We start from the raw sequence: 24,608 nt of genomic DNA on the forward strand, positions 1-24,608 counted from the left end.
ACAATTCACAATGACAGGAATAAATGGAAATTCCTACAGTAGGCTATGTTCACACGTGGCATTTCTGCAGCACATGCCGCTGATTTTTAATCCTAGCAGATTTTGAACCATTGAAGCTTTTTTTTTTTTCCACATCAATCTTTTTAGCATTTTTGCAGCGTTTTCCACTTACTTTTTGAAAAAGTATTAAATGCACTTTTTTATGAAGTATTTTTCCTGCCAACACTCCGGATTTTGTTGCAGAAAATTTTGCTGCAACACCTAATTTTTAGGTTGTTGTTTTTTTTTGTTTTTTTTTTTTAAGTTTTTAAACTAAGAATGGCGCAAAACCATTGAGGTGAGGAGCAACATTGAATCTGTTCAGTTTAGAAGTTTTGTTGCACAAATCCCAGTTGATCAGACATATCTGATCGATACGCCACCAATCCTTAGTCATCAGAGGTAAGGGGACATTTTTTTAAATTTATTTTTGATGGCCCTTTTATACTAAAGGCTGCTTTTCACGCAACAACATCACTAATGAGATGTCGTTGGGGTCATGGAATTCGTGACGCACATCCGGCCTCGTTAGTGACATTGTTGCGTGTGAAACGCAGGAACGACCGTTAACGATCAAAATTACCTAATCGTTGATCGTCGACGCGTTGTTCCTTTCCTGATTATTGTTGTTGGTGCAGGACGCAGGTTGTTCGTCGTTCCCGAGGCAGCACACATCGCTACGTGTGACACCACAGGAACGATGAACAACCTCGTACCTGTGGCCGCCGGCAATGAGGAAGGAAGGAGGTGGGCAGGATGTTCGCCCGCTCATCTCCGCCCCTCCGCTTCTATTGGGCGGCCGCTTAGTGACGCCGCATGAACCGCCCCCTTAGAAAGGAGGCGGTTCACCAGCCACAGTGACGTCGCTAGGAAGGTAAGAACATGTAATGGCTGTTAGCGATGTTGTGCGCCACGGGCAGCAATTTGCCCGTGACACACACACAACGGGGACGGGTACGCTCGCTAGCGATATCTATGCGTGTAAAGTGCTCTTTAGGCCCTGTGCGCACTAGAAAATGAAGTTTTCTCAAGAATTTTCTTGAGTCTGAAAGATTAGCGCACTTGCGTTTAAAAATGCACCAATAACTAGGCTTGCTTGATCCCCGCTTCTAAATTTGAAATTTGACATTTCTACTCCTGAGCTTGCTTCTCTTAATACTAGCAGTCTGAACATCGGCATAATCTTTAAATTTTTGAAGTTTTGAATAAGAATACGCTCTTTGCATATATTATCTGAATTTCAATTTTGGTACTGCAAATCCACGAACTTGTTGTGTTCATCATTACACACGTTTCAAAGGTTTTGAAAATGCCTAAGAATCGATATGCTGCTTGTACGGGACACCGGCAGGCTGCTCTCTGCAGGTTGCTTTCTTTGCATAACTTGTTATATGACTCTATTTTGTTTTTTTTGTAATTCTGATAACTTCCAATAAAAATAGATTGAACATAAAAATGCACCAATAACGCATTCGTTTTTACCGCGATTTGCCACAGGTTGGTTCCTGCGTTATTTTTTTTTTTATCATTATATATGGCAAAAAACACAGGTACTTGCAGAAAAGAAGTGACGTGCTCATTATTTTTCTCAAGAAATTCTGCAGAAAGAATGTTCTTGAGGAAAAAACACTGCGCACAGCTATTATTTTTTATTTATTTTTTTTTCCCATAGGCTTTGCTGGGGAATGTCTGCAGAAAGGTTACAACCATTTTCTCATTTTCTGCAGCAAAAACGCGGGTAAAAACGCAGTGTGCGCACAGGGCCTTATACTCGTGCATTTAGGGATGGGGACTATTGAGGTTCTTCCATTTGTGTTGGATACATTGTATCACATATTTTCAAAATAAAACTTCATGAGCTGATTCTTAGGCCAAGTTCACACTTGGATTTTGACATTCCAATGTTAAGGAACGGACAATTAAAATTAATGTAAAAAAACAAAACGTGCATAGGGGCTCCATCTATTGATATGGGATTTGTCTGGGTTCTGATGTATGACAGAATTTAGCACTGAGGAAAGTTTGTTGTTGTGTGTTTTTTTTTTTTTTTTTTTTTTGTTTTTTTTTTGTCTCCCTTTTTTCTGCCGTTCAAGAATGGACACATAGTGGAGCCCAGACGGGCCCCATAATAATCAGCAAGGGCTCCTCTTCTTCCCTTTGCAACAGATCTGTATTTGACTTTAATTAGTTCCTTATTTTTGGGAACCAGACTAGTGCAGTGTGACTGCAGAGTTCTATAAGGCCATGTTCACATGGGCAATGGATTTTCAATGCTTTCTAATCCTTTTTGTTTTTATTTCTTCTCGTTCTAGACTAAAATGCACGGTGTGGGATTTGTGAAGATCCACGCTCCATGGAACGTCCTCTGCAGAGAAGCTGAGTTTATGAAACTTAAGATGCCAACTAAGAAGGTATGTGCTCATGTTGTGGACTGTTACTCGTAAATAACCCCGGACACATTTATATATAGTGACTGTCGCATATAGGCTGCTGCTTCATCAAGAGCGATGATGAAGAAACGCTCCAGCCTATAACATTGACCTCCCGTTCAAAGGGTTAAGTGTTCCCATCACCCACGAGTTCTGGATAAATCCACTGGATGCAGATTTCTCGGCTCACATATGGTCCGGAGCTGCTGAGATCGCTGTGACGTTTGGATCCTCCATCAATGACTTTCCCATACCGTCCTGACGTCAGCAGCAGGTCTGCGTCCACATACCGGCCCCCCGCCCAGGGCGTTATGTGACCCAATGTATACTTTTTGCTTTTCCCTGCTGGTTGATATATGTTGACAATAATCTATGAGCTGTGCACATCTCTCTTCTGTTCTGAGGTCTTGATACAATGTTTCAGTGCAGCATCAGACCAGCAAATTCTTGTTTCAGCTACTTGGCTACAGTTGTATCCATCCCAGGCAATGCTCTGTGAGCGAACGCTCAGCTGCAGCTTTTCAGGGAATGTCTACATTTAATTGGCAGAAAATGGACGTTTTGAAAATGGTGAACTGAAGTATATTAGAAAGTTACAGTGATCTTGAGAAAACCCCTTCAAAAGTATCTTCAGGTGCACACTGCTGGAAGAGGGTGGGGGCGCCACGCACCTGAATGATAGTTCAGACCGGCGCCATGGTTGAACCGTTGGTTGAATCTGCCTGCTCTCCAATGCTACTGGCCGAAGGAACTTTTTTCCGCAGCTTCGGGTGCAGCAGCGGCACGGAGCCTGGCCAGATCCAGCGCTTACAAGCTCTTTAACAATGAGTTTGAAAGCACTGTGGTCCTTTCCTAGGAAACCAGCCACTGCTGATAGACTGCAGCAGTGGCCAGTAACCTAGACAATGAGCAGTAGACTGACTTAAGTCATTTCGTTAAAAAAAAACCAAGAGGGTTTTAATAAGAGGTAAATTGCAAAGTTGATTGTTTTTGGAATTTTATCCATAGAAATTAAGACAACCCCTTTTAGGGCTATGTGCCCACGTTGCATTCTGTCCCTGGAGAAATTTCTGCAGCGATTTGAACAGCACACGTGCGCTTCAAATTGCTGTAGAAACAGTCCGTAATGAAAAGCCGATTTCATGCGCTCTGAATGCAGCCCCTCCCATAGACAGAGCGGGGGCTGCATGCAAAGCGCACAAAAAAAAGTGACATGTCACTTCTTAGAACGCGTGCTTCAGCAGTAGCCGAAGCGCTGCGCTCTAATACGCCACGTGCGCATGCATTATGCACAATCTTCATAGATTGTGCAGGGGACGCAGGACGCGTGCAGTTACGCTGCGGTGCAGAACGCAGCGTAACTGCATGAAAAAACACTACGTGGGCACATAGCCTAATGTGTGCACGTGTGCGTATTGCATGCAGTTACGCTGCGATCTGCACCGCAGCGTAACTGCATGCGTCCTGCGTCCCCTGCACAATCTATGAGGATTGTGCATGAGACGTGCGCACGTGGCGTATTCGAACGCAGCGATTCAGCTGCTGCCCGAAGCGTGCGTTCTAAGAAGTGACATGTCACTTCTTTCATGCGCTTTGCATGCTGTCTATAGGGAAAGGCAGCATGCAGAGCGCACGAATTCTGCAGGCACCAGGCGCGTAAGAACGGAGTTTTTCAGCTGCGCTCTGAAGCAGACCTTTTGTGTGCGGTGCAGAGTGCACACGTGCACACATAGCCTAAGGCTGAGTTCACACGTCCAGTAATTATCTGTTAGAACAGATCTAGCAGCAATCTGCTAGCAAAAAAGTTCTGCAAACAGATCTCGTCAGTTTTGGGAAATTTTTTTTTTTTTTTTTTAGGATTTTTTTTTTTCTTCATTGACGTCTAGGGAGAACAGATCCAGTAACAGATTGCTATTAATCTCCCGTTTTAAACTGATCCCGTAAGAAAAAAAGCGGATCCTTTACAAATGCAAGAAAAACGGATGACTAAATAGCAATCTATTATTGGATTTATTTTCCATAGACTCCCCTGTTTAAAAAAATAAAACAAAACACGGATCCTGCAGAAATTTTATTTTTTCAAAACAAAGTTGTGTTTGCAGAACTTTTTTGCCAACAGAGATCTGCTGGATCCGTTCTAACGGGTGATTACAGGACATCAAATCTCGGCTGAACTTAAAATTACATGGTTGTTTTTTATTTTTATTTATCATTTGATTAATCTTTGACACTTTTCATAATTTATTTGAAATAAATACACATAGAAGAATGAGATGTTGGACAGTAGGGGGGCGCCTACCTAGAAGAAGTATAGGGGGGTGTATAATTTGTCGACAGCTTTAGGAAGCATATGAGGGGCCAGCGGTTCATTTGAGCTGAATCGTCTATTAAACGCCATAGTTGTAGAAACCTTCTTGCATAGAGGACAGTGGGCAGTGCCGCTCCCTGCCGGGCAGGACAGTGGGCAGTGCCACTCTTTGCCGAGCATCTCCTCCTCTCATTAGCAGTCAGCCTGTGCTGAAGATATGGGGTGACTGCTCCCTGATCGACACCCCCCCCCTCCCCTCCTTCATACCTGTGATGACCCTGGACTATTCAGGGCATCACATGGTACTGCACTTCCTATTTTTGGTGCAGTATTCAACCTCTCATGGTTCTGGGTTCCCAACCTGTGGTACTGCCTCCATCAGCATCCAAAATCCCAACCACACCTCACACCACACCCTGTTAGGCACACCAGTTGGCTGCTGAGCTGGAATAGGACCGCCCACCTAGGGGTCAGTCTGACTGGTGGGAGGTGATAGAGCAGTCGGCTCCAGGGGAGCAAAGAGACGAGTGAGGGGCTGGGGGAGTGTGTGGCTCCCTGTTTATGGCAGGTTGGGTCACAGACGGTGGTCTGGGACCGGTGGAGTCGGAGACCCGGTCGCAGGGTATTGAGGCTGGGTGTCTAGACCTGTTCTTGGAGGACAGGAGGCATCAGAGTCTGATAACCGGTCCAGGACCGAAAGCACGGTGGGGTACAGGACCCTAGGTCGGGGAGTAGCTTCAGGCAGCCCAGCAATTAACCTGTGGAGGATAGTGACTTTATTAACTGTCCCCAAAAAGCTCAGAGATCAGGGGCACTAGTGCAACGAGCGGGGATAGAGTTTTCCAACCCAAGCAGCCCACAAAAATCCCATGCTTGAGCCCTTGAGAGCACAGCTCCACTACCAAAAGGAGGGAGCGGTGCCCGGACAGCTTTACACCAAAGGGCCACCAGGACACTTTAAAATGTGTGCAAGGAAGCAGGCTCTGGATCACCCGGCAGTACTACAGGGGACGGATACCCGGAAGGGCTCCCCCAAGAGGGCAGCAGCACCCAGAGACTTGGTTTACCTTGTTGTCAGAGTCTGCTTTGCGGTTGCACAATCACCGATTCTGTCTTGAGTGAGTACATGGTCCTGCCCTGCTTCCGACTGGCCCTGCGCACCCCCGCTCCACCATTATTCACAGTCCTGGGGCCTTCCCTACCTGTGGAGGGAATGTCATCAGGCTACCCCACTCCATCTCCCCTGGGAACTCACACCGGCAGCGGCGGTACTCCCTTACCGCAAACCACGGGTGGAGTCACAAACTCTTATCCCCTGTAAATAGTCCCCCCCTTTCTACATTCGGAGTAGTCACGAGCCCCCGGGTCCGGAGACCCTTGAGCCACCGCAGCAGTCCTGTATCCGAGCAGTTCGACTGCTGCAGGGGCGGCACATACCCACGAGATGTTTTTCCTATTCTTATTCTTCTTCTTCTTTTTTCCCCAGTAGATAACTTTTTATAGTTCCGGATACACTGTATGGATTGCTGAGGATTTCCCGCGCAGCTTCCTAATCTACAAGCACCAATTCATGATATTTCTGCTTCATGCCACTAAGGAACATTCGGGATTAAGGCTGGATCTCTTGGCTGCAGTTCCCGAAAGGTCCATTATACGGAATATTTGAGCCACTTTGCTGCACTGAAGTGTAATTGTAAATTGAAGATTTCGTGATTAAATGTGAAGGGGGCAATTACCGCTCTCCACTTGCATTTCCTAATAGAAACCTATAAAGACACTTGTTTAGTCTTTGCCAGATCACTACTTAACAAAGTATGGGAAGGTCTTATTCCTGCCGCACCTCGAATACTTTCCTTATTGTTGTATCATCTGGCAAATATTATCTACGCTGGTTGTGGATACTCCATTTACACAGGTGATTTTGGGATGCCCATTATTCTGGTCCATGCAGTCTGAGGTCGGACCCCCATAAATGTTTTTTTGGGGGGGGTTTTTGGACAATATATCCTCTTTTATGATGTCTTGTGTGGATTGCTGCACAATGACAGATATCTCTCCAGGTTGTAAGTGCGTTGTGTTATCCAGTAACTTGAAAAGTCGTTCCTCTATATTTATACTTTTTATGCACCACAAAGCTTTCTAAACTGCAATACCAGGCACAGACCATTGACCAGAAGGGCGCTGTTCGAAGGATCCTTACATCAGGAACCTATTGCAGTCCAGAGGTTTAGTACTGTACATATGAAAATGAAAGACCGCCATAGCTTTGGGGCACTAATGGACACAGACAGGAGAGGTCCCTGTGCAGTGCAATGACTCCTCAAAATGCACAAATCTACCTACTTTGGAGCTGGATGGCCCCCCATATGTCTTGGGCTCCAGTGCGGCTGCACAGGTTGCACCAATTATATGGTCGCCTCTGCTTTGGGGATAGAGGGGTGGAGGTGCTGTCTATCCGCAAGGAGACCAGCAGAGTATGGAGCCTTGCCGGCAATGCACCCTGCAATTTGTCCATCTCCTGGAAGAAAAGGAAAGCCAAAAGGCAGCCATAGCTTTGGGGCACTGACGGACACAGAGGCCCCTATGCAGTCCAATAGCTCCTCATAATGGACAATTATGTCTACTTTAGAGGTAGATGGGGGGCCCTTATGCGGCTGCAGAGGTTGCACCAATTATATGTCTACCCTTGCTTTGGGAGGTGGGGGTACTGTCTATCCGTAAGGAGACCAGCAATGCACGATACAAATTGGCCATCTCTTGGAAGAAAAGAAAACCAAAAGGCAGAATAGAAATAAGAGCAGCAAACCCTCATAGTGTCAATGCTTAATCACATGATATGTGGGATCCATTGACGTAGAGGCGTTACTGAGGGCGCCACCTGTCTCCTGGGGGAGGTATTGTCATGTTTTATATGGTCGCTTGGTTTGCCATCCAGATAAATGTGTAGGTGGAGAATCCTTTGTTTGGATCAGCAAATCTTTCCATATGTCCACAGCCCAGAATGGTGGGCAATCCACAGCCCAGAATGGTGGCCAATCTACAGCCCCAGAATAGTGGCCAATCTACAGCCCCAGAATGGTGGGCAATCCACAGCCCAGAATAGTGGCCAATCTACAGCCCCAGAATGGTGGCCAATCCACAGCCCCAGAATGGTGGCCAATCCACAGCCCCAGAATGGTGGCCAATCCACAGCCCCAGAATGGTGGCCAATCCACAGGCCCTGAATGGTGGTCCGTCCACAGGCCCTGAATGGTGGTCCGTCCACAGGCCCTGAATGGTGGTCCGTCCACAGGCCCTGAATGGTGGTCCGTCCACAGCCCCTGAATGGTGGTCCGTCCACAGCCCCTGAATGGTGGTCCGTCCACTGCCCCTGAATGGTGGTCCGTCCACAGCCCCTGAATGGTGGTCCGTCCACTGCCCCTGAATGGTGGTCCGTCCACAGCCCCTGAATGGTGGACCGTCCACAGCCCCTGAATGGTGGACCGTCCACAGCCCCTGAAGGGTGGACCGTCCACAGCCCCTGAAGGGTGGACCGTCCACAGCCCCTGAAGGGTGGACCGTCCACAGCCCCTGAAGGGTGGACCGTCCACAGCCCCTGAAGGGTGGACCGTCCACAGCCCCTGAAGGGTGGACCGTCCACAGCCCCTGAAGGGTGGACCGTCCACAGCCCCTGAAGGGTGGACCGTCCACAGCCCCTGAAGGGTGGACCGTCCACAGCCCCTGAAGGGTGGACCGTCCACAGCCCCTGAAGGGTGGACCGTCCACAGCCCCTGAAGGGTGGACCGTCCACAGCCCCTGAAGGGTGGACCGTCCACAGCCCCTGAAGGGTGGACCGTCCACAGCCCCTGAAGGGTGGACCGTCCACAGCCCCTGAAGGGTGGACCGTCCACAGCCCCTGAAGGGTGGACCGTCCACAGCCCCTGAAGGGTGGACCGTCCACAGCCCCTGAAGGGTGGACCGTCCACAGCCCCTGAAGGGTGGACCGTCCAGTCTGCTGTCCCATCCGTGCATATTGTTTCTGTTTTTCCTCAGACTGATTTGTACTTTGCATTATTCATTCCAGATCTATCACATAAATCAGAGACAAGGCCTGATGAACAAACTCAGCTCCGTCCTTCAGAAAATCACTGAACCGATTCAGCCCAAGGTCGCCAGTCACCGGCCGCAGACAGTCAAGCATCTCTCCTACCCCTTCTCCAGGGAAAAGCAGCATCTGTAAGTATACACAGTACGCTGCCGTCACGTCCTACCAGGTGGATTCCAATGGCTTAATAATATGATAAACCTGTAATGGGGGGTAAAAATGGAATACCTGATCCAGATAAGTCATAGCCCTTTCAATAGCGCTAAGCTGCAATACCAAACACGACCCAGGTGTGGCGCTGTTCCTATAAGAAGGCAGAATCGTCTTTTAATTCTGCACGTCCCCTTCTATATTGAATCCACCATTAACTATACTCTTTGGTTATTTCTCCAGGTTCGATATGTCCGATAAAGACTCGTTCTTCGACAGCAAAACAAGAAGTTCAATTGTAAGTGTGAAACGCCCTCGTTGTCCCTCGCTGATGGGGTGTTAATTGCTCTCCAATTAGTTTTTAGCACCTTCCATCCTCTTAGAATCTATATATACAATGTTACACGGAGCTCCCCTGGGCTTATACACACATCGCAGTCACCAGACTACAGCATCATAGGAGATACAACATGGATGTGAATGAAGCTGAGCTGCAATACCACATACAACCTGCGGTCAGGTGGGGTGCTGTAGCTCGGGAATCTTCACCAGTGATGGGAAAATAGCAACTATTCGAGTTTGGATTATGCTTACCAAATACCGAGTACTATTCCATTATTCGTTCAGAAAAGAAAAGTGCTCGGGTTCCCCATTGACTTTGCATTAGGGGGAACACTATAATTTACTATTCGCTCATCACTAATTGATGTAGTCTCCTTTGGATCTTGATAACTTAGAGCCTACTGAAGAAAAATGAAAAGCACCTAAGGCTTGATTGTTTGTCTGGTCTCAACAGTTTAGTTCCCAGCAGGATAGTATTACAAGGGAGTATTTAAAGAGGATTTGTTATCAGGTCACAAGTGTCCGGTTTTTCCTCCCCGGTGTATTCACATTATTTTTTTTTTTTTCAATCTGCCATACATTCCCAGAGATATCAGCCTTTATATTAGGTGCTTCTTTGAAGGTCTTCATGAAGGGGGTGTGGCTTAAAGGGGAATTATGCAGATCAGCCTAAAGACACGCCCCAGAGGATCTGTGAGCAACACCCCCTAGGAAAGACCATAAAAATAGCCCTAAATATAAAGGCTTAGATCTCTGGAACCTGTAAGAGCAAAAACTGTCCACTTGTCCTGTTGACTGGTGTCCCTATAGCTCCTGACCACCACACATCAGGCAACCAGTCTACACCCTACATGGTCACTCTTTGGTACATTTCCTCGGAGGTGGGGAGGTGGCTGTACGCGAGTAGTCGCATGTAGATGTGTAACCTCGGTACTCCAGGACCGCATTTCCCAATCTCTGCTATTAACCCCAGAGCTAAAGGGGCAACAGGGACGGATGATTCTCAGCTTCGATACCTTTTCGGCAGACTATTAAGCAGGGGGGTGTAACTATAGGAGACATGAAATCTGGGCGCTGGTATTCATGGTGCACAAAGAGCGTCACTGGTGCTATAATTTGCCTGTAATAGATGTTTGAGCCTCCCGATATTAACGCTCTTCTTGTTCTTTCAGGTATATGAGATATTGAAAAGGACGACCTGTACGAAGGCCAAGTATAGCATGGGTGAGCACAAAATTTAATTAACCGCTCATTTAATGAAGCACATCCTGTTCATTCAATTAAATCCAAATGTAATTCTTACCTGACCTAATGTGACGTCTATAAGGAAATGCAAACGTGGCGTCCGTCTGCCCGGGTTAGACCTTTAGTGCGGCGTTGCTTCTTCTTTGAATCTGCACGAAGCAATCACATAATAGCTTTTTTTTTTTTGTTTTGTTTTTGGGAATCACCAGCTATTTGCAAGGGGGGGGATTATAATTACTGAACGCAGGGGCAGGTTGCACCCACTGTAATAGTCAAACTTATTATGACGTTGATTGTTCCTTTGGAGGCCCGAAATAAATGTGAGCTGGTGACGATTTCTCCTATATCGTGTATTTAGGCCTCAAATGTTCCTGACAAACCCTCTCCATTCTTGTTTAGAAAGTGTTGAGGCCGGTAAAATTCTTCACTCCAGAATTATGATGCACGGCCCTTTATAGATGTTGCCCTTAGGGTGGCTTTGCACGTTGCGACATCGCACTTGCGATGTCGGTGGGGTCAAATCAAAAGTGACGCACATCCGGCGTCACTTTCGACATCGTACTGTGTAAATGCTAGATGATACAATGAACGAGCGCAAAAACGTCGTTATCATATCATTGTTGCATTCACCGACATTTCCATAATGCCGGTGCCGCGACAGGTACGATATTGTTCCTTGTTCCTGCGGCAGCACACATCGCTGTGTGTGAAGCCGCAGGAGCAAGGAACATCTCCTACCTGCCTTCGGCGGCTATGCGGAAGGAAGGAGGTGGGCGGGATGTTTACATCCTGCTCATCTCCGCCCCTCCGCCGCTATTGGCCGCCTGTCGTGTGACGTCGCTATGACGCCGCACGACCCGCCCCCTTAGGAAGGAGGCGGGTCGCCGGCCAGAGCGACGGTCGCAGGGCAGGTGAGTGCATGTGAAGCTGGCGTAGCGATAATTTTCGCTACGCCAGCTATCACACGATATCTTACCTGTGACGGGGGCGTGGACTATCGCGTGCGACATCGCAGCATCGGCTTGCGATGTCACAACGTGCAAAGCCCGCCTTAGACTGGAGAATCTGAAAAATGCAGCAGATTAATGACGGCGGCTCATGTGCGATGATACATTTTTATTGTTTTTAAATCTACCATTTTTTTGCATCCCCTCGAAACCAAATCTCCCCAGAACCCTCACTATGAAATAATGTTTGAAGATTTTAAGGATTGATGGATGTGCCGATCTGCTAGGAAAAATAAGTCTGTGCCAGAATTATGAGATGCAAGTCTAAAAAAAAAAAAAAAAAAAAGTTGCAAATAAATTCCAATTTTCCCTCTGGGGAGAGGAGGGCAGTTATGTAAGAAACTACAGAACGCTCTCTGGACAGGATTTCTATCTGTAAAGATTTGTTGTATTTATCAGTAATCGGCAAACACTTTTGGGCAAATAATGGCAACGAAACCACCGGCCAAGACTGCTTCTACAATTCCCTTCTTGATAAATTTCCCCTATGTGCATTTTTCACCAAGTTCTAGACATTTAAAGTCCGTTGTACCATAAAGAATTTAAAGGGGTTGTCCACTAATTTGACATTGATGGCCTATCCTTAGGATAGGCCATCAATGTCTGCTCGGCCGGGGTCCGACACTCTGCAATCCTGCCGATCAGCTGTTCTTGGTCCCGGCAGCAGACAGCCAGAAATGCTCAGTTCTGGCACTACTCCGTCTTCTGATAATGACCTCGTCCGGGTACAGCACATCCACTTTCTATTGATTAGAATAGGAGGCGATGTGCAGCAGCCGGCCGTGGCCACTATCTTAAAACGGATCAGCGCTGGAACTGAGCATTTCCGACTGCCTGGACCAAAAACAGCTGATCGGCAGGAGTGCAGAGTGTCGGACCCCGGCCGAGCAGACATTGATGACCTATCCTAAGGGGTTCTTTGCACGTTGCAACATCGCTACTGCGATCTCGTCGGGGTCAAATCGAAAGTGACGCACATTCGGCGCCGGTAACAACGTCGCAACGTGTAAAGCCTAGAAGCACCGATAAACTATTGCAAAAGCGTCGAAAATCGGTGATCTGTGTAGTGTCGGTCATTTCCATAATTTCGCTGCAGTGACAGGTACGATGTTTTTCCTCGTTCCTGTGGCAGCGCACATCGCTGTGTATGAAGCCGCAGGAGCGAGGAACATCTCCTTACCTGCCTCCACCGGCAATGAGGAATGAAGGAGGTGGGCGGGATGTTTACGTCCCGCTCATCTCCGCCTCTCTGCTTCTATTGGCCGCCTGCCGTGTGACATCGCAGTGACGCCGCACGACCCGCCCCCTTAGGAAGGAGGCGGTTCGCCGGCCAGAGCGACGTCGCAGGGCAGGTAAGTGCATGTGAAGCAGCCGTAGCGATAATGATCGCTATGGCAGCTATCACAAGATATCGCTGCTGCGACGGGGGCGGTGACTATCGCGCTCGGCATCGCAAGCATAGGCTAGCGATGTCGCAGTGTGCAAAGTACCCCTAAGGCTAGGCCATCAATGTCAAATTAGTGGACAACCCCTCTAAATTCTTTATGGAACAGCGGATCGGCGGGGGTGCAGGGTGTTGGACCCCGGCCAATCACACATTGATAGCCTATCCTAAGGAGAAGTAGTGGACAATCTCTTTAACACGCGAGTAAAGAAATCCCTAATTAATCAAACTGCCCATAGGCCCAATACTATTATTAGTTTAACCCTTGCTCTTCAGCAGTCCGAGGCTCATTGCATATACCTCCGAGGGCCAATAATAGCCTATTGTAATTGATCCTCTGCCCTTCTGTACCACTATATAACCCCTCTTGCTGCATTTCTGAAAGTCTTATATTATGGAATTGCTTTTTTAGCGATTGCCTCATCTTCTGATGCCGGTTTGTTTTTTGCATGTGCACCTCCTGACGTGCCCGTGATGTGATGTGCCCTGACCAGTGAAGGCGTTGGCACCTCCACCCACTCGGATATGTGTCATCGGACATTTTTCAATGTCTCCCTTTTTTATATTTTTGGATACACACTAGCAGAAGCCATCACTCCGGAGACGGCCAGAGGCAATGTTTCCTCTCGGCACACCTCTCTGGTTCCAGGCATTAATCCGTGCATTGTGGAATCCCCGCTCCTGTCATTAGTCACCGCAGTACCATATAATAATCTTTTCATCCCTCTATGAGAGAGCGGGGCAGGGATTAGGCGTCTGGTACCTGTCAGTTTTTCCAGCTTTCGAAGAACACTGCGTCTGCTCAGTCTCCTTTTATGAGCGTCCATGATGCAACCATGTCGGCATAATGTGCGGTATTCATGGGGTTGACAGCGGCGCTCTCACATCTCCGTCTCATTCATCACCTTCGATTTGTAGGGCCGGTAAACACATATAAGATGGCAAAACAAAATAATAATCCGATTCATGTAATCGGATTCCATCATTTTATGACCTACATATGATATTGCTTGATCCAATCATACTGATTACCGCACTGCGCACAAGGTGATGGGAAGGGAATCCTCCTTAGAGGGATATCAAGGATTTACTTTTCTAGGCTCCTAGAAATATTTTGGTTCAAAATTCAATTATTTTGTAACTTTTAATATTCTTTGTGCTCTAAATTGCTCACCATTGTCAAGATCTCTGCTTGCTGTCAGCAAACTGGAACATTCCCGGTTAATATGCAAAGCGTAGAATCCTGTGCAGAGCGAACAAGTGAGAATTTGCCACAATTGTATCCAGTTTGGGCAATTTTCCTGGCTCCGCAAATCAGCGGCAGAAATCTCCTACTGAGGGTGTGTTGCAATTTGTATTCTGTTTGGATGTAACTGTAACGACTGCTCAGCTGAGAAATATCAGATCTATACAGCGGTTTTTCTTTTTCAGCATTTGGGCTATAAACAAAAAATGACCCCATTCACTGACAAAAGCAGATGTCTTGAAAACGGAGAGACATTTAGAGAGTATTAAAAAGTTGCAATATTGAAAAAGTCGCTGCCAACAAACCAAATTGTAATCTATGGAACGTCCTGAAAACTGGAATGACTGAGTCCAGCCTTCCATGCTCCCATTGTGTCCCTACTGGGGAATTCTGAGTCAGTAGTTGGGGATCTATTGCCCAAAAGTGAAGAATGACCACAAATATGGTCTTTTACCTCTCTGGAGGACTCTGTATTTTCGGGCAATAAACAGACTGTCCATTGATTTGCAATGAAAACTGTGTAATGCTCCCTTCACCCTGTGGAGACGCTGCAGGGAAACATCCGCATTCTGGAATCAAATGTGCAAACTGATTACTGGAAGTGATCGTAGACGGTTCTGCTTTCTTTTTTGTCTTCTGCTTTCTTCTGTCTTCTGCTTTCTTTTTTGTCTTTCTGCTTTCTTTTTTGTCTTTCTGCTTTCTTCTGTCTGTCTTCTGAAAACAAGTGTGGAAACTGATTGCTGGAGGTTTCCAAGTCTGGTCTTCCTTTTTCGGTCTTCTTCCTTTTTCGGTCTTCCTTCTCCTTCGGTCTTCTGTCCTCCTCCTTCGGTCTTCTGTCCTCCTCCTCCTTCGGTCTTCTGTCCTCCTCCTCCTTCGGTCTTCTGTCCTCCTCCTCCTTCGGTCTTCTGTCCTCCTCCTCCTTCGGTCTTCTGTCCTCCTCCTCCTTCGGTCTTCTGTCCTCCTCCTCCTTCGGTCTTCTGTCCTCCTCCTCCTTCGGTCTTCTGTCCTCCTCCTCCTTCGGTCTTCTGTCCTCCTCCTCCTTCGGTCTTCTGTCCTCCTCCTCCTTCGGTCTTCTGTCCTCCTCCTCCTTCGGTCTTCTGTCCTCCTCCTCCTTCGGTCTTCTGTCCTCCTCCTCCTTCGGTCTTCTGTCCTCCTCCTCCTCCTTCCGTCTTCCGTCCTCCTCCCCCTTCCGCCTCCCTCCTCCTCCTCCTCCTTCCGTCTTCCGTCTTTTTTCCTCTATACAAAAGTTATTAACCAAAAGCGACAAACTATCTCTAAACTGATCATAAATATCAGACTTTTAGCCGGCGATTTCAGCCCATAAGACCAAGTATGGGTTCATCGAAGTGTCCTTTTTGGGTGGAAAAAAAATTAAGATCTGAGCTTATTCTTTTAACTGTTACAATTGTACAACAAGTGTCTGCAACTGCTTCTCTTTTTCTATAGAAATAAAACTGGTGCAAGGCAAAAGTGGAGTACTTCCCCCTACGGCCGTTACCTGCAATCTTCCTTTTTGCAAAATTTTGATGCGTTTTTTTTTGGGTTTTTTTTAGAAAAATGTATCGGCTATTGATTTCTGGGGCAAAAATGTGTAAACCCGGAGCGTGTGGTCCTCAATGGTTAAGACACAAGATGTGTAGCTGCTATAAACGGCCTGTTTGGCGATCTGCCCGGATCTGTCTCATGGACACGCATCCCTGGCCAAGTGAATAATAGCTCGCCGATGTTACGGAGCGCAGTGACCCGTTTTAGACAGTTATCCTGAGACTCCTTAGAAGAAAAGAATGGCAGCTAAACGCAGATAATTATACAGCGGCAGCGAGAGCGTCTGCCGGACGTAACGTGCGATCATTAGTTTAATAATAAACTGAAGACGTCGCCTCTGGTGTCCTCTATACACTATATACTATGATATTGTACCCCCCCCCAATATCCTATATAATCTGCTTTTTTTTCCATAGGAATCACCAGCCTACTTGCTAATGGCGTGTACAGTGCTGCATATCCACAACACGATGTAAGTATCCTAAATATTCTATAAGTCTCTGCTTTATCTATGTATGATTTAAAGGGGTAGTCCACTGCTCCACGCTGACCCATCATAAGAAAAGAGGGTCCTCAACTGACCTCCTTTTTGGAGCGAATTTTTCTCAACTTTTTGGCTAAAACTCGCAAAACTTTTAATATAAATATCTTTGTTCTCAAGAACGGAGTTTCCTGCTTGTTGCCTAGGTTACCAGCCACCTCTGCAGACTGTTAGTGGTTTCCTAGACAAAGAGGGCACACTAGCAATGGTTTCCTTTTTGAAGCTGTGCAAATTACCAGCTCGGACCAAGGGCCCAACTATACCGCTGGTCCCAACTGTCCATCATGAGGAGCGCACCGTCTCTGCAGAGAGTGGGGAGGCTGAGGAGCAGGGCGCTCCTGATGAAAAAAGTAGCCATTTAAAGGGGTATTCCTTTCTTGGCCATTTAACACATGTACTTGTCTGGCGTCTATGGTATGGAGAGGAGGTTGTGCATGCGCCGCTCTTTTCTATTGGATCTTAAAATTGCAGAGAGAAGTTGTTCATCATTTTTTAGACGTGTCCTAATAGTAAATGGAGCGCTCAGCTGTCTTTGTGGTGGGACCAACATCCTTCATTTATCATGTACATGTGGCGTAAATACCCCTTTAACAATCATGGTCCATAGTTTTTGGCATCTATTCTCTGGGGTCTTGGTCTCTATGATTACTGGTTAGTTTGGATCCCTATGGATGTTTCCACTATGTAAACAAACAAGCCCCTTCCTGCAGCTGCAGCCCCCAAGGTCCGGCCCCCCGGGGATAATCCTAAACTATAAAAATATTGAAGCTGCCTTAAAGGGGTAGACTGCAATAAGTAATTCTGCAGTTCCATTGTCCACGGGGTGTGTTTGCTGTTGCCTTATGTTGACTTGAATGCTGCAATTCCGGACCCATGGACCTATTTTGACAGTTTTGTAGCACTGGAATGTGTCCATGCATTTACCGCAAGCAGAGAAACCTGGAGAAATGTGCATTAGGCCTCTTTCACATGTCCGTGCAAAACCACGCATGTTTTTCACGGACGTGTCAAAGGTGCGTTTTGCCGTCCGTGAGCCGTGTTTATGGCACACGTGTGTTCTCCGTGAGATATCCGTGATAACACACGGAGAACGGGTACTTTCTACTCACCTGTCCGTGGTGCTGATCTTCAGTCTCCGGTCCTGCCGACTCCCCACTGCTGCTTCTTCCGGCCGCAGTGAAGTGAATATGCAATGAGCATAATGAGCAGCGGTCGGAAGCAAGTGACCGCAGCGGCAGAGACGGCAGGGCTGGAGAAGGTGAGTAAAGATTTTGGGGGGGGGGGTTTCTCGCAGACGCAGGTGTTTTCTCCGGTGCGTGTCACACGGAACACATCCGTGTGGTCCGTTTGTGTTACAGGTGACACGTTTGCGTTCCGTGTGCCACCCGTGATGCTGGAGAGAAAACGGACATGTCTACGTGTGGGGCACACGTATGCTCCACACGTACACACAGTCCACGGCAGAATACGCACGTGAGCGCAGACCCATTGATTTTAATGGGTCTACATGTGTCCGTGTCTCCGATACGTGAGGAAACGGACCAAACTCGTACCGGAGACACGGACGTGGGAAAAAGGCCTTATACAGTGATTTAGCACATGATGGAGATGTCTTGGTGTATTTTAATATATAAATTTATATATATATATATATATGTTTTTAAATTATTATATATATATATATATATTGTATTTAAATTATTATATATATATATTGTATTTAAATTATTATATATATATATATATATATATATATATTGTATTTAAATTATTATATATATATATATTGAATTTAAATTATTATATATATATATAATCTCTTTTTCTATTATTTTATTGGTAAGACAGAATGTAAAGTCCATTCGTGTACGGCGAGCGGAGTGGAGTTGGGTTCCTATTCTCATTGCGCCACTATCACCAGAGCCGCATTCCAGCTGCTGTCAAATTTTAAAGAGTTTGTGTTTTGTTTTGTTTTGTTTTTTTTTGCACTTTTTGCTTTCAATCTGTGATTTTATTTCTTTTTGCCACAATTCCCAAATTCTATATGTATTCAGATACATCTGATACAGTTTGGTGTCGCCCAGGCCATGCAGGAGGGGAAGGCTGTACAATAGTAAGGTTAGGACAATGACCAAGGAGCATGTGTGATACCCAGGGGAACAAACACACAAAGTAATGTTGTAATGTATCAGTTGCCCTCCGGGATATAAAGTACGAGTGCTGTGTAATGTTCATGGCTATGGCTATGTACAAAATAAAGCCGTTTCGGAAAGAAAATCAGACACTTTTTTTTTAAAAAAAAATATCCATATATATTTAATGGGATTCAGCCGTAGGTCTGTAGGAAATTATAGGTCCCCTTTCACATTACCCCCCCCCCCATTATACATCTTGGGGAGAGCAATTACAGTATATTGCTCAAAAGAACTCCACCTTTATATACTTTAAAAGGAAAGCACTTTTTTTTATTAGATGTGTAATACTTCATCTCACCTGAGGTGGCAGCGTGGGCAAATTATACACTTACTGCTGGATCCCGTCACCGATCGCAGCGGATCGCCTGCTGTCGGCTCTGAAATTACATTGCCTCTCATCCATGCAGAAAGGGGATTTTGTTGGCTGGGAGATGGCTCTGGGACAGTGGTCAGGAGGTGCTGTGTGGAGACCCCCAGTTGGCATATGGGGACCAGGCAATGCTCCCTTGAAAAAGAGGCGTAAAAGAACTGTTCTGGAGGAGGATGAGTTTGCTCTCTAGAGCCGCCTATTGCAGGAGTCCAACCGTGTAATGCGCCTTCCCACGTGACTTGGAGGCCGATATCCTATATGGTGCGAGGCTCTAATCGGTGGCCTGGGGGAGTCTTTCTTCCTCCTGCCGGGGGGCTAGTTGTCATGCTTTTTTTGAGCACTGCCTGGCCTTTTTCTCTCCATCCCAGTTGGCAGTCTAATGGGGAGAACTCTACCCCTTGGTCTAAGTATAGGACCATGAAATAACTTTTTTTTTTTTTCTGTAAGAAAAGTGTTCATTTGTAACTTTAAAGGGCTTTCTGGGACTTTTATTTTTTCCTATGATCCTAAGGACTAATGGACAGGTAGTTGCTTACTACCTGCCTGTTCTGTCCAGCGCAGATCACTGACCGCTCATGCTGGTGATTCTGCGGTTTCCGCTGACGTAACATTGTCAGAGCAGCTGCTTCTCATCCGCTCTGTTAACAGGGCGTCACTGCCAACGTCATGCAGATAGGCAGCAGTGAGCTGGCTGTCACACTGTGAGGAGCCGGCTGTCATACAGCAGGACGTCGGCAGTTGCTGGACGTCGGCAGTTGCAGGATGTCGGCAGTTACGCCCATCAACAGAGCAGCCTGGAAGAGAAAGAGCTGCTCTGTTGATGTGAAGCAGCAGAATCACCGGCAGGAGCGGCCAGTGACCACTCTGGGCTGGTGCCAAGTACAAGAGGCAGGTATTTGCCTCTGTTAGTTCTTGGTCAAATATTAAAAAAAACAAGTTCTTGTCAACTCTTTTAAAGATCTGATGTCAGTAAAGCTGCCACACAAGTATCTGTGAACTGTCGCGGCGTGCCTCTTCAGATGGCTTCTATTGTAATCCTGTGGGATTTGTATTTGTAATGGCGCAGATCCAACTGGTTTGGCAAATGGTCTTGTGACGTAGAGCAAAGCGGGAACTATTTTTGAGCACTTTTCTTCTGTTTTTTTTATGACTCAAGCATAGAACTTTCAGTTCCAGCTTTATGAAAAGAGCAGCTCATACACGGACATCCCAAGGAAAGCGACTGGACTTATAAGTCAGTTGCATTCTTTGGGATCCTTGTAAGAATGGATCCGTCATGGCTGTGTTGGCCACGAATAATGGCGGCCACGATGGTATTGTGACTGTATAGTTCCTGCCGTGTCTCTTGATGTGTACATCGCTTACACTGCTTATTCTTCTGATTACAGGGAGACTACGAAAATGATGCTGAACCCAATGACCGGAAGGTGAGAGCGTCTTAAGATTTGTGGTCCAATTTGCTCATTTCCTTACAAATCTGTTTCTATATATTGAGTTCTGCTTATTTCTTCATCTTCTACTTGAGCTTTACTAACCCTCCCATTATGTAAGTAGGGGGACCGAAGGATGGGGGCTGGGAGAATGGCTGTGTACAGTAATATAGGGGGCACTCGATCAACGTCTGGCCCATCATCTCTAAGTATGGTCCTGTCGAGGATAACGATCTCCATCCGGCGTGGAGTTCCTGCCTCCGAGCCGCAATCTCTATCATCGGGGTAGATACGCAGTGTGTGCTGCGCTCAACACTTGTTTTGGTCCGTGCCATGGGGCTGGTGTGGGGGTGAGAAGATTGATGGGAAAATTAAACATTGATGCCTTTTGTGCTAATTAAAGGGGAGTTCCTTGGCTTATTCCGTCAGGGAACCAACAGGAGATTTCTTAGCAGATGTGCTTCATTGTTACACACTGGCCAAAATCCACAAAGCTAATCACAGACTTGCACCCTGAACCGGCACGACGAGCACCTTATTTGTATGGGAATTACTGCTCCGTGTCAGTGTAAGGCCCCTATCATGGTGGTCCCGTCAGGGATTGCGTCCTGACAACCCCTGTCCCCCCGCAAAGTGGGATTCGGCTGTATGCACTGACTGGGCCATTGACTACAATGATGCCGATGGAGTCACCGTGTGCTCTGTTGTACATAATTTTCAGGCCTATGCACCTAATGAAGGCTGACCGCTACGTCTGGGTGTCCCCCTCCAGTAGATGTATAGGTCCGAAAATAGTGCACGATGGGGCCACCGAATCTGGAGGAGATCACCGTGGGAAGGGGCCGAACTTCTATTCCAGGTAACGTTTCAGAATAAGCTGTCCTGTCCCGATATTTCTACATGAGGAATAATGCTATTTCTGGCCATTTCCTTTTTTCAGTTTTCTCTGAGCTAGTGGGTGGAAACAAGCTTCTATTATGTTTCTCATAACCAGAACCCACAGAAATGAGGGGGGTCCTGCTCCCCGTACCCTACAAGGGAAGCAGCACCAGCATGGAGGACATTTATACAGCAGCACTGAGCAGTGTAGCTGTGAATCCAGCGATGGGGAGAGACTCTGTGCCCCGTCTGCAGTAGGACAAACGATCACGAAGCGAAGGGTGAGGGCTTCAGTTGGCCACCAACCGAAGATGAAACTGGTCAATGGAAGATTAACCTTGTGTCCTCTGTTGGATTCCTACCATAGTTATATGATCGTGCGGACTAAATAGCAATAGTTTTTGGATCCATTTCTAGGTGTAGCGTTCCTCTAGTGTACTGATCTCCTCATGTGGAGCTAGAACTTGGCTATCGTTGTGACAGAGGAAATTAGCAATTGGCATTCCCGGGGCGAGATTTTCCCACTATGTTGGCAGCTTTATTATTTATTCATCTTGCAGAATCCTCTGTTTATGGTGGAGCTTTTCTATGGGACCTATCCCCTTTGCCCTCTTTTCAGCAGCAGGTCCATTAGGCTCCTCTGGAACCAGAACCAGGACCTGGAGGTTAATATGGAGTCTCCTACATTTCTGCTGTTACATTTTATCCCTTTTCACTTCGTCTTTCAGCTTTTATGTGACGAATGGGCCAGTTACGGTGTTTTTTACAAGTATCAACCTATAGACCTGGTCCGGTAAGTGTATATTTCAGCTTACTGCAACCCCCCCCCCCCCATCAACAAAGGTTGCAGGCGACTGATCTAGAAATTGGGATACAGTATTTGTCTTCTCCTTCATGTTCTGATCTCTTCCCAGGAAATATTTTGGGGAGAAGATTGCCCTGTACTTCGCTTGGCTCGGAGTTTACACCCAGATGCTGATTCCCGCATCCATCGTGGGGATCATTGTGTTTCTTTATGGATGTGCAACTGTAGATCAGGACATCCCAAGGTAAACCCTGCCCCGGACTGTCACTTCTACAAACGTGTCTGTAATATCTGTTATATGGTGGGTGAAAGATTTAAAAAAATGACCCTGCAGGCTCCTCCTGGATTACTAGTTGGGAATATCGCTTTTTAAAAAATGTACTTGGATGGCCCCATAAACTACATATACCCCCTATCCACAGCATGGATCACTGGGAGGGGGATTGATGCGGTCACCCATACAGATCACGAGCAGGCATCCTTGGTTCGCCTGTGTGAATGGTGTTGTAATGAGCATGTGCGGCCGTGGCTTCATTGTCTATAGAAGTGGTGGTTGCATATGCTCACAATCGGTCCAATTGCATAGTGCACTTTTGGCCCCCCATTATTAGGCAAGGGTCTAACTGGCTCTCTGAGCACATCTGCAAAACAAATCTGTTCCTTAGGCTAGTTTCACACTTGCGTTGGGCGAAATCCGCTGGATCCGTTGCTGCGTCGTTTTGACGCATCTGTTATTTCTGTGGTGTCAATGGATGCAACGGATCCGTTATTTCACAGGAATCCGATAGCTGATTCCTGTGAAATAACAGACCCGTTGCATCCGTTTGGCGTCCGTCTAACGGAATGCGTCGGCTCTGTTTATTTGCTGGGGGGTTTTTTCTATTTTTTTTTTTTTTTCCATTCTGGGCATGCCCAGTAGAAATTAGCGGAATCCAGCAGCGGATTCCGTTGTAAAGCACTTTTTGCAACGGAATTCGCCACCATAGGGAGCCATTATAAATTTTAACGGAATCCGCTGCTCGGCGTCATTTTGACGCAAGCATTTAACGTTACATGCTGCGTTGCTTCTGCTCGGTGGAAGCAACGCAGCGTCGACCAACGGAAGCAACGCAGGTACTTTTGGCACAATCCGTCATCCATACAAGTCTATGGGAAACGGCAGAATCCGTTAACAGATTCCGCTGTTTTCCAAAAGGGCGGATTGCGACTGAAGGAAAACAACGCAAGTGTGAAAGTACCCTTACAATGTATTAATCTAGAGTCCAGGCTGTTTAGCTCACAGAGCATTGTGTAGACTGGATACAATTGTATCTAATAGCACAACGCAAGGTCTCCGTCCCTCCAATGAACATTGGCGCAAAGTAGTCGAAACCCACCAAATTCAGCGTGATGGCCCAACTATAGGGGTCTCCCGACTCTCTCCTCCTGAAGGATTGGGCATGTAACGTTTTTCATATACCCATACTTTTGGTCTCCGGGAGGATGCAGCAGCACCAGAAGAGGCTGGCAGCTGCTCATTCCCCTTTCTCCATTGAAAATAAAGGCATGATCAGCTGAACTGAGCATGCATGTAGATAGAGGGTCTGAAAGAATAGCTGTCGCCCCAAAGAAGCTTTTCTCTGGCTGCTATGGAGGTTATGTGGTTGAGAACCTCGGTGATTATTATCATGGTTGACTGGGAGTTTTTCTAATTAAATCTGTCAACAGGATTGCACCCCAAACTCTCTGAAAAAGCTACACAAACCTATGAATACCAGTCCAGCGATACTTTTACCTGGCCGGTCAGTCACTCCGTTACTGAGAAATCTACATTTGAATTGATATGTACTGAGGCTATTTGTAGATTTGAAGCCTCTGTCAATCCAGCTCTATTCCTCACCCAGCAAAGCCTAAGACAGCACCATGTAATGTATGGAATTGGAACCATGTAATGCATTATTTCTCCTGCGGTGGCGCTACAGAGGAAATGAACAATTGCTGCTGATCTGCACAGATTGCTGGTCATCTCAGACAAAGTGTGCTCCAATAGTTTTTAGGCTGCTTTCACACATCAGTTTTTTGGCATCAGGCACAATCCGGCAAAAGATGGGTAAAACTGATCCGCCGACGGATCCGTTTTTGTGCCGGATGGCCTTGCGCTGCATGCGGCGAAAAATCGTTGTCCGGTGGCTGTAAAGGCAAAAATCGGACCACGGCGAATCCGACGCCATACGGCATGTTGTATAATGGAAGCCTATAGGCGCCGGTTTATGCGTCATCCGGCATGTGCCGGAAACCAACGATGGATCCAGTGTTTGTTTCTGGGCATGCCCAGACATTCCGTAAATAGTGTGTCTCTCTCTGTCTCTCTCAGGCGGTCCGTCTCTCCCTCCCTCCTTTATACTCACCAATCACAGGCGCGGCGCTGCACGGCTGTCACACTGCTCTGGCGGCCTCCCCAGCTTTTGAAAATGCCGGCAGCTCATTATTCAATCTAGTATTCACTGCTTCCCCCGCCTACCGACGTCTGATTGGTTGCAGTTAAACACGCCCCCATGCTGAGTGACAGC

General features: G+C 46.8%; 1 protein-coding gene across 4 annotated transcripts in view; it reads left to right on the forward strand.

The window, feature by feature from the left end:
• ANO1 (anoctamin 1) overlaps positions 1 to 24,608 on the forward strand; it is a 197,200-nt gene that overhangs the window by 133,187 nt on the left and 39,405 nt on the right. For all 4 annotated transcript variants that reach the window (XM_075326423.1, XM_075326421.1, XM_075326424.1 and 1 more), the window contains 8 exons: positions 2,352 to 2,450; positions 8,840 to 8,991; positions 9,254 to 9,308; positions 10,525 to 10,576; positions 16,256 to 16,311; positions 20,334 to 20,372; positions 21,983 to 22,047; positions 22,169 to 22,303. In XM_075326423.1, the coding sequence (XP_075182538.1) occupies positions 2,352 to 2,450; positions 8,840 to 8,991; positions 9,254 to 9,308; positions 10,525 to 10,576; positions 16,256 to 16,311; positions 20,334 to 20,372; positions 21,983 to 22,047; positions 22,169 to 22,303 (653 nt within the window). The remainder of the gene's footprint in view (positions 1 to 2,351; positions 2,451 to 8,839; positions 8,992 to 9,253; positions 9,309 to 10,524; positions 10,577 to 16,255; positions 16,312 to 20,333; positions 20,373 to 21,982; positions 22,048 to 22,168; positions 22,304 to 24,608) is intronic.

This window comes from Anomaloglossus baeobatrachus, chromosome 10 (assembly GCF_048569485.1).
Source record: "Anomaloglossus baeobatrachus isolate aAnoBae1 chromosome 10, aAnoBae1.hap1, whole genome shotgun sequence".
NCBI lineage: Eukaryota > Metazoa > Chordata > Amphibia > Anura > Aromobatidae > Anomaloglossus > Anomaloglossus baeobatrachus.